Source organism: Myotis daubentonii, chromosome 12, assembly GCF_963259705.1.
Source record: "Myotis daubentonii chromosome 12, mMyoDau2.1, whole genome shotgun sequence".
In the NCBI taxonomy this organism is placed as follows: domain Eukaryota; kingdom Metazoa; phylum Chordata; class Mammalia; order Chiroptera; family Vespertilionidae; genus Myotis; species Myotis daubentonii.
Genome location: NC_081851.1, coordinates 11050739 through 11061001, shown reverse-complemented (window position 1 = coordinate 11061001; position 10263 = coordinate 11050739). Strand labels below are relative to the sequence as shown.

The 10263-nt window shown below is 52.9% G+C and overlaps 1 protein-coding gene across 1 annotated transcript; it reads right to left on the bottom strand.

Annotated features, from left to right (window-relative positions):
* Positions 1 to 728: 728 nt before the first annotated feature.
* On the bottom strand, positions 729 to 9834 carry ECRG4 (ECRG4 augurin precursor). The gene is made up of 4 exons (XM_059660688.1): positions 9689 to 9834; positions 5907 to 5954; positions 3242 to 3399; positions 729 to 1112 (listed from the first exon to the last, which is right to left on the bottom strand). Exons 1-4 carry the CDS (start codon positions 9765 to 9767, stop codon positions 954 to 956), a joined length of 444 nt encoding a protein of 147 aa, XP_059516671.1. The 5' UTR covers positions 9768 to 9834; the 3' UTR covers positions 729 to 953.
* Between the last annotated feature and the right edge of the window lie 429 nt (positions 9835 to 10263).

The window sequence follows — 10263 nt, the reverse complement described above, 5'->3', positions numbered from 1 at the left end:
AGAGCCATTCTGAGTGGACCCTCTCTCCCCGCCCCACCCCCACACCACAGCTCTGCAGACCCAGAGGCTGTGACCAGATGCCTTCACAGGCCTCCCACCTCCTTCCCACCTCCCTCATCCCCTCTCCCCTCCCTGACACCACTTTTTCTCTCACTCACTCCGTGCGAAGTGTATCTTACATCTTTCTTGAAGTCATTGGGCAGGGTTTAATTTTTTAAAGACAGGGAGGCTCTGAAATCCACCAGACTTCAGGGCTTTCCCTCTTTTTTTTTAAATTTTTTTTATTTTTATTGCTTAAAGTATTACAAAGGGTATTACATATGTGTCTATTTTATCCCCCCGCCCTAGACAGTCCCCTAGCCTCCCCTATTCCCCAGTGTCTTATGTCCATTGGTTATGCTTATATGCATGCATACAAGGGCTTTCCCTCTTACTCTTCATTTCATGGACAATGACATTGAACAGGTGCAGAACGCCCAGTCCTGCAACCTGAAATAATGCTCAACTAAACTTTCTTGCTGGATTTATATCCTGCACTCAATGTGTCCTGAATTTTAACAAAAGGAAGACCCCTGCTGAGTCCCAGGGTGCCTGGGGGCGGTCAGTCCTTGGAACGTTCCACTGGGAGAACAGAGAGGGGCCTCTCAGGTGACGCTCAACTTTGCAAACATCCCGTGGTGAAACTGCGGCCAGCTTAACTGTCATCCAAATGTATGCTGAGACTTTGCTTTTTAACAAACAAAATGCTTTTATTGCTGTTTTTATAGAAATGCACGTTTAGGCACTTGCATAAGCTATATAAAAAGGCATGTATATTCCTTGTTTGAACTCCTCCTTGCTGGTCACAGAAAGTGGGCAGAAAAGAGCAACTGAAACAAGCACAGCAGAGGCCGCCTGTGCCAGGTGAGGAAGAGGAGAGGGACCCTCCTGGCACCGGTCAGGCGGGACCATGGTCAGTAGTCGTCGTAATTGACGCTGGCTCCGTGCCGAAAGCTGTCGGGGCTCCGGGGACCAATGGCGGCATCTTCATCGTAGTGACGGTGGTGGTAGTCATAGTAGTCATGTCCGTTCCGGTTTCTGCTTAGCCAATAGGTGACATCATCTTCAAATTTCTGGCGAAGAAGAAAGAACATGATGGAGAGCAGGTTTAAGGACGCACCCCCCCTGGCCACGTCTCACCCCGGGCTTTCTCTGCGGTGGTTTCTCTTCAATGGTTACCACCTGGCTGAGAATGAGTCCTTGTTGGAGCATTGCTGTGCCTCTAGTCTTGTTATTAGAATCTTAAAGGATCCTCCTTTATTGTGATTTTGTCATCAGACATTATTTTAGCCATTCCCCCATGTTGAACTCTTAATACCCATTTTTATGAACTGCAAATAGAGGTCATCAAAGAAATGCCAAGTGCTGGAAGATGATATAGCATTTTCATCTATCAAATAAGTAAAAAATTGGAAGTTTTCAGTGAGACTAACAGATGCTGCTGCAGATGTGAGAAAATTGGTACCCGCGTACATGACTTACAGGAATATGCCGTTTGGCAGTCCTTAACGACCCTTGAATGTATTCTGTCTTTGCCCAGTAACTGCCCTGCACAGAATGCAATACTAAGTGAGAAACAAACTGCACACTAAGCTGCCAATAATAGCACCGGCTTTTTAGGTTGTTGTGAATGTGAAGTAGTTAATTCACACAAGAACTAGATTAATTCCTGGCACAGAGTTTACCTATAAGTGTTTAGCTATTTGCACAACAAAAAATTGTATTTGAGTATCAAAAAGATAATTGGGGAACAACTGATATATCCAATGGTTGGGAATGAGAAAGAAATTATGGTATGGCTACAGGCTTGCATTTTATGCAGCCATTAAAATGGTCTCTTTAGGTCCCCGGCTGATTTTATAGTTGGATTGTTTGTTTTATTGTTCTTGGATTATATGAGTTCTCTATACATTTTGGGTATTAGCCACATATCAGAGTTATTGTTTGCAAATATATTCTACCATCGAGCTGGTTGACTTTTATTTTGTTGATGGTTTCTTTTGCTGTGCAGAAGCATTTTAGTTTGATGTAGTCCCATTTGTTTATTTTAGTTTTGTTTCCTAATAAATTTAATTTAAAAACTGATGTCTCTAAAGAGTTTAATTTGTTTTCACCTATTGCAGTATTTTGTATACATCCTTGATTCACAATATGAATCCTGGATCCGTTTGGAAAAACACTTCCATCTGCCCTGTTGGAGATGCTGCCCTCCCTCCGCCCTCTGGCCGGGGTGGTGGGCTGAGTGCTCCCTGGCTGGGGTGGTGGGCTGAGTGCTCCCTGTCCGGGGTGGTGGGCTGAGTGCTCCATGGCCGGGGTGATGGGCTGAGTGCTCCCTGGCCGGGGTGGTGGGCTGAGTGCTGAGTGCTCCCTGGCCTGGGTGGTGGGCTGAGTGCTCCCTGGCCTGGGTGGTGGGCTGAGTGCTCCCTGGCCAGGGTGGTGGGCTGAGTGCTGAGTGCTCCCTGGCCGGGGTGGCAAGCTGAGAGCTCTCCGCACTAGCCCCGCACAGCCCTGGCCACCACTGCAGAGCTCTGTGTGGCACTACCCCACCTCCACCCAAGGTCTTACCTGGCCCTGGCCCCAGCTGGGAGTGCTTGTTTGTGAACATGTTTTTCTGTGACGTGGGGAATGTGTCCACTCTCCCTACCGGGGCACGTGAACTGAACCATCTTTTCCGGCTACTGCACTGACAGATTCTCCCCAAAACTTTTGCAGACCCCTCTCTCTTTCAAGGAAAGTTGCATCCGCTTCCATTGTCCTCATGGGCCCCCCCATGGATCTGGGCGTCTCTGACATTTTTTGAGGTAAAGCTGAACATGTTTTGGGGAGGTTGTGAGCTATTTTAAGGACACCCAGGCAAAGCCGTTAAAACTGCCCAGGAAAAGCCTGCTCTTGCTGAACCTAAGTTCCACCCAGGTTGGGCGGTGTCTTCTCTGGAATCTGGCTTCCCACTTGGACCCACTGTGATGGAAAATTCCAGCTGCTGTCCCCGTAGCCACGGTCACGTAACCGTAACCGATGCCTGGATGGTCTTGGCGGGCGGGTGGGGAGGGTGGGGGGGGTGTACTTCTGGAGTGAATAATGGAGCCTAAATTTCTGTGCCCTGTCTCCCCCAGCTATGACACCCCCACCCCCACCCCTACTCCCACCCCCACCCCCACCACCGCCCTGCAGGAAGCCAGGCCCCGCAGGAGCGGATACCCACCGCCTCGTCGAAGCCCATGTAGAGGAACTGCTGGTACCACTGCTGGACCTCCGGCCGGGTCCGGTCCCACAGCTGCCGGCGCTGGCGCTTCAGGCTGCCCAGGAAGCTCTTAGCTTTGCTCTCGTCCACAGCCACGTCGGCTTTCTTTGGAGCAGGCGCTGAAATGAGTGAGAGCCGCCCCAATGTGGAGAGATGACTTCTTTTCTTATTGGGGGGATCACTATTATACACCCCACCCGTGCCCCCGGGGAAGACGGTGCTGGCTCAGCTTCACCGTCCGTGGGGTTAGTAAGCGCTCCTGTTTGGGAGCCATCACGTAACAGGGCGTGGGCTGGCCTCCACCTTCTCAGGCCTGGGGTGGGAATGAAAGGCCGCTCGCTCTCTGCAGCCTCTCACCACGCTGGGACCAGGCCTCATGCAGAGGCGGGCCTGCCACCGGGCTCTGCACTGGGAGACACGGGATGTCTGGCGCACATGCACTGTGCATGCAGAGCAGCGAGCACCGGGCTCGCCTAGGACACTGGGGAGTGGAAAGGACCGGAGTGATGAGCCTGAGGGGCCGGACCAGGCCCGGCCTTGTGGTCTGGCCAGCGCTCACGGCAGGCAGATTGCTAGGATACACAGTGCCACCCTGGGCACCGCCTCGGGCCTCTGGCAGCCGGCTGAGTTAGGAGGGTCTTGGTGCTGGCTGGGCCATGCTTCCTCCCATCTTATTGCGGGGCCTTGGCTGTTTAGAAGGCACCACCTCGGCAGGTGTGCCAGGGGGAGCTCTGCACGGGTCTGCCCTGCTGTCCGGTTGGGCCTGTCCCTCCCTGTCCCCGGGCCGGCATGAGGGCTGCAAGGGGAACGGGAGTGGGTGCCATCTGTGCTTCTTGTCACGTGGATAAACACCAGGGGGTGTTTTTCACTCTCGTTCATGTCTTTTTCCTCGGGGCCTGTCACACTGTTTTGCATGCAGCAGGCGCTGCATGTGTATGTCTTGGCTTGCAATGAATAAAAGTTGAGGATCTATACCCAGGACTTGTGACCATTCTGGCGGTTTCCTCTCCAGCCCCACCTCTGTGGGTTGGCTCTGTGAGACCTGCCACCGGGTTGTCCTTGGGACAGGGCTGGGTGCCCAGCCTGAGGAGGAAGCTCTCTGAGGCGTCTCCAACACTAGAGAGACCCGGGCCACTGGAGCGGCTGGGAATGCTGGGAAAGATGCCCAGGAGCCCCAATCCTGAGAGGGGATCCCCAAGGGTGAGTGCTGGAGGCGACTTGAACTTGCTAGAGTCCCCACTAACTCAGAGACACAAGAAAAAGTTATTTCCAATAGCCAAGATCTGGAAGCAGCGCTAGTGCCCATCAGTAGATGAGTGGATAAAAAAGCTGTGGTACATTTCATGGGATATCACGAAGCAGTAAAAAGAGAAGGGGCTCTTACCCTTTGAGACAGCATGGAGCGGCCTGGGGAGTATCATGCTAAGTGAAATAAGCCAGTCAGAGAAAGACAAGTATCACATGATCTCACTCATATGTGGCATCTAATGAACAAAATAAACTGATGAACTGAGTGGATCCAGAGACATGGAAGCATGAAACAGAATAACGTATTTCAGAGGGAAGGGGCGGCGGGGGGGGGGGGTGTGCAGGAAGAGATTAACAAAGACCTTGTATGCTTCTATGCATAGCCCATGGGCACAGGCAATAATAGGGTGAAGGCCTGGGGAAGGGAAAGGAGCGGGATGGAGGGGTCAATGGGGGAGAGAAAGGGGGACATCTGTAATACTTTCAACAATAAAGATAAATTTAAAAAAAGAACAAGTGGTCCTAGCCCGTTCGGCTCAGTGTATAGAACGTTGGCCTGTGGACTCAAGGGTCCTAGTTCGATTCCTGGTCAGGACACATGCCTGGTTTTCGGGCTCAATCCCCAGTAGCGGGCGTGCAGTAGGCAGCCAATCAATGATTCTCTCTCATCATTGATGTTTCTATCTCTCTCTCCCTCTCCCTTCCTCTCTGAAATCAATAAAAATATATTTTTTAGAAAAAGGAATAAGTGATTAAATATTAACATCAGAAGTGTGGTCACACTTCTTAATTTCTTAGGGGCAGTTAGTTTTACAGGTGAGATGAAAAGTCCAAGAGAGAGATGGCCTTCCCAAGGCCGCGGCACTGGCCGGATGGCCGCGGGATGGCTATGGCGGCAGCAGCGGGGCCCGGGCTGCTCTGTTGCACTCGGCTGCTGTCCACATTCGCTCAGCAGTGCGTCTCACCAGGTGTGAGTGAGAAGAAGCTTTTGGGTTGAGCTCCTGCCAGTAGCTAACTGGACTGTACAATACGTACGCACCCACCAGCTGAGCTTTGCTGGGCTCTACAATGTGCTCTGACGGGCCCAGGGTCCCAACAGAAATAGCAGCAGTTCACACTGCAGCACGGTCTCTTTTCCTTCTGAGTCCACACTGACAGCTTTCAGAAAAACAGCCTGCAAACAGCTCCTGGCAAACATACTTAGCTAATAAAATATCACACCACACGCCCCCGGGACAAGCTCTTCGGTCCTGCTAACCGCTTAAGGACCAAACACTTCTGAGTGCCCAGACATGACACTCAGGTGAGCACGCTGGGCGTGGCCATTGCACTTTGATCCCGCGGAGAATGCAACCCTTACCCACATGGGGGTATTTACCTTCCCGCTTCTGAAGCATCAGCTTGAGTGTATTTCCACCTGTGGCGCCTGAAGGAATGGAAACAGAGTCAGGTTCAGCGTGGCACCGTACTCTTTAACTCCTCAAATGCAAAAATCAGTTGGAAAAACCCACTACACGCGCCCATCTTGATTTGGCAACTTAATTGTATGACTGTTTTAGGCTCGTGGTGTTCCCTGTTGTGCAGATAAAGCAGTTCAGCTGCCCGTGGCCCAGACTCGAGGCAATGGCTGTGGCTGGCCAAGGGCATTATGACACGAGCTAGTCCCTGGAAAAGTGACCTTGTTCTTTCAGCCATTGCGTCTTATTATGAGGGCCAGCACCTGTCCTAGGTCCCTTCCTGCAGACTTTCCCTCTTCGTGGTGCAGTGGGTGGAAGTGTCCCCCACCCCAAATTCACCGGCACCTGAACCCTCTGAGTTGAACTCATCTGGAAATAGGGTGTTTGCAGACATGAGTAGAGCTCTCGAGGTGCTATCACACTGAATCTAGGGCGGACGCTACACCCTGAGACCGTGTCCTCACAGGAAGAGGAGACCATGCAGAGAAGGGCCGTCAGAGGACAGGCAGCAGAAATGGGAGCTAAGCTGCCACACGCCCATGCCTTTGCTCTCTCACAATCCCGCTCAGTTGCGTAGCTTGTCCTGATCACCTCAGAATCTGGCACTACTTACACCATTTGCTCTGACTTTCATTTGCCTCTGAACGTTTCTGATCAGACCAATCATTTCAATGGAAAACAACATGTCTGGCCTGACAGACACCCTCCACGTGCGGGGACCCGTCAGCGCCTCTGATCCCTAAGTGCACATGTAAGTAGACGCTTGGCCTCTGAAAGAAACAGCCCCTGGGGAAGCCAGCCTCAAAGGAGGGAGCCGAGTGCCTTCAGGTGTAAGGAGCTGGTTTGGTCCCAGGATGGAGACAGGCCTGGAGGTGGGTACGTAGCCTCCCTCTCCATGGACAGGCCCCAAGGCCGTGCTTCTATCTGCGAGGGTACAGTTTTCTGGGAAAAGAAGCCATAGCTTTTCCAGACTCTGAGAAGTGTCTGGGACCCAAATGAGACGAAGAACCAACCCCCGCTTAAAGAATTTACTCGGTATGTGAGGGGGAAACACCTTTGTGGGGAAGGTCACACACCGGCTGCCCACAGCTGCGCTTTTCCTGCAGGCATGTTTCACTGGCATGCCCAATGTTTACAAAATGTGAATTTGAACACCTCTGGGCCCAAGTCACTCGACACCCCTGGTCCCCAAACAGCCACTCCTATTAGTCCCTCCAAGCATTTGAACTTGGTGATACCCAACTGCCTCTAGAGTAGGTGTGCCAGTGGGGGAGCCGGTCGGAAGAATCTCTAGAGACCGCACTGAAGGCCTGGGGGTGCGGTGGTGTTGCCCCGCATCTTCCATAGGAGGCGGGGTCTGCGGGCAGCGGGCTCAGGCAGTAGCCAATGCGCAGCAGCCTGTGGGAGGACCCAGTGGCTTTCACTGTCTGTGTGCGTGTCGGTCTACAGTGATTGGCTGTTTAAGAAGCAATTGGGACCGTAGGCTGTGTTAGTAACTGGGTAGCATCTGCGGGAAGGGAGCAGTTGTCCGGTCTCTGTTTCGTCCCTACTCTGATCGCACCAGCCCTCTGCTCAGAACAGGTGACTTTCAGAAGAGCACAGAAACCAGAGTTGTCAGAGGAGAGAGGATGAGGGCAAACATGTGTTACATGAGAAACAGTACAAAAAATGCAGATGTTTCACCATCCTAGAGAAATAGAACTTCTGGGAGGAAAGCTATGGCTCTGAGGGGCCACGGGGCCGTAAATTAGGACATGAAGTAAGGTTTCCAACAGCCGAACAGCCATGCAACAGTGGTCTAGGTCACATCACGAGTTGCTGAGCAGAAATAAGCACAGATGAGCACTTGAGGAGGCTGCCATAGACGGATGACTTTTAAATGAAGTCACCCGTCTTCATTTGCTACTTTTAAATGAAGAAATCAATGAAAACATTTCCTAAAGCAGACAGCTGTGTTCCTGGGCAGTAACATTAGCATCCATTACTATCTTAACATTTGTCCATCTCCCACAACTCATACGGAATTAAGTCCCTCCAATGCTTGCCGTCTGTGAAAGCGCTGAGCAATTAATGAATGAAATGCGGTCTGATATTGAAATAGACACGAGGCTTAAGCATTTGCCAGGAGGCTGCTCCAGACTCGAAGTCTCCCCACTTCTCAGCAATGCAGCTGAGAAGCGTGGGCTATCCCTGAGGTATGAATTGTCAGTGTCACCACTGTGCCAATTACTACGCACCGTTTGATCAGGCCCCACACTAACTTCGTTTGAAGAAAAAAAAACAAAGAACAAGTGAATAACCATGATTATTTTCTGTGTATAGATTTTTATGTTTACCCCAACACTCTCAGATCCTACTTCTAGGCTGTGATAATTGGCACTTCTGAATTTATGAAATCTAGTGACCTGGCATGGATCTCCCAGCAGGTTCAGAATTGCAAGATGTCCCTTTGGCCAATTCACTAATTGATCAAGAGGGGCGATGATCATTTTTTTTTCTATTAAATGTTTTTGAGTGTCACAAAGAGCCACCTAGGGAACTCTACATAGATATAAAGATTTTCTTATGTCATAAGAAAGTTCCCATTGCAGCTCAGTGGTGTTGCTGTAATGCTCACCGACTCCGCTCACTGTGTTGTTGGTGTGATGAAGTAAAATACCGCCAGTGCTCGCCCTCTTTGCGGGGATGTGCTTCTTAAAACCGGAGGAACAAAGGGCACGAGGCAGATCAATGATGTAAAAGGAATTATTGGTCCGCCTCCCCCGAGGGTGCAATGTGGAACTGCAGTCCCCCTCCCCACTTGAACAGGCCCCCAGCTCCAACCTTCTGGACTGCACACCTCCTCCCGCCCTCCCCCGCCCCGGGAACGTGGTTTCCTCACCTGCTCTGAGTGAGTAAAATGCAGAAGTGAGCCACCCAGGGTCTTCCCTTCCCAGCACACAGTGCCAGCTGCTCTGCACTGGGAAAAGCACCAGCCTCGGGTCTTCGGCAAGTGGCCCACACCTTCCAGTCCCTTAGCAAGAGGTGTGGGCTCACCGCGCCTGCCTCGCTCAGCTGTGAGCGGCAGAAGCCCTCCTGCAGGCAGGAGGCCACCAGTGAGCCACAGGGGCACAGGGAAGCTAGGGTGTCTGGACAACACGTCCTATTTCAGACTGCCTTTCTTAGGGTGGGGTCTGCGGCCCCCCAGGGTCCGGATGTCTGCACACCCACCAGATTGCTCCATTTAGGGAGTATGTGTGCAAGTGCACATTTTATAGGGAGCGTTTCATTGGGAATTCTCAACCCATTCGCCGAGGGGAGGGCTCCATGCAGCAGGAAGGGCGAAGCAGTTCTCCTTTGAGAGCCCGTCCCCTGCATGCGAGGTGCGGCCAGCTCAGTCCGGAGGAGGGGGCGCACCGAGGAGGGGGCGCACCATCCCATTGACTCAAGCTTCCGGGGACCCTTCCCATCGCCTTAGTCCTGAAACACTGCTTGTCCCTCCCAGAACTGCTCGCCCTCCTTGTCCCCGAGGCCATCACAGGTCTGAGGCTCTGCCCTTGACCCTGGTACTCTGCTGGCCTGCCCAAGCCACCACTTGCAACTGTGGGAGTGCAAAATCCAACCCCGCCATCACCCTCTCGCCCTCGCTCAGACTCAAAATGGGTGCCTAGGCCCCCACTCTGCACCGTCTCCCTCCCCTGCGTCCTGGCATCGCCCCACTTACTTGGGCCCAGGCACAGCAGCAGGAACAGTGCCAGCATGGTGGCGGCCAGGACGGCGGGCCGCACCAAAGAGGAGGCCATGCTGCACCCGTGGGCAGGAGGGACGCGCTGGGCTGGCTGCGGGAGGACTGGCTGCAGGAGGATGGCCCGAGGGCTGAGGCCAGGAGGGAGGGCGGGCGCGGCCTTTTTCCTTGTGGGGAGGGACCCAACAGCGGCGGTGCCAGCAGGCGGCAGGCCGAACAGCAGCTCTGAGCAGGCTCTCTGGCCCGGATGCTCAGCATGCAGGCGCCACCGAGGACCTGGCATGGCGCAGGGGGGTGGGCAAGGACCCCCGGTAAAGATGGAGGTGGATTGCGGACTCTGGCCCAGGTCCCCCTCTCCCCTCCCTGGTCCCCCTCTCCCCTCTGTCCCTCTCGCCCCAGCCTGGCCGCTGGCTGCTGCGCTGGCTGCTCACTCCACACTGTTGGCTTAGAAAAAGGCCTCTGGAATTTCCTTAATTCCCAAGCTGCACGTAAAGATGCCTTTGGCAGTGCTGTGTTTGGGATACTTTGAAAGACTCCACAGTCTGGGTCCAGAG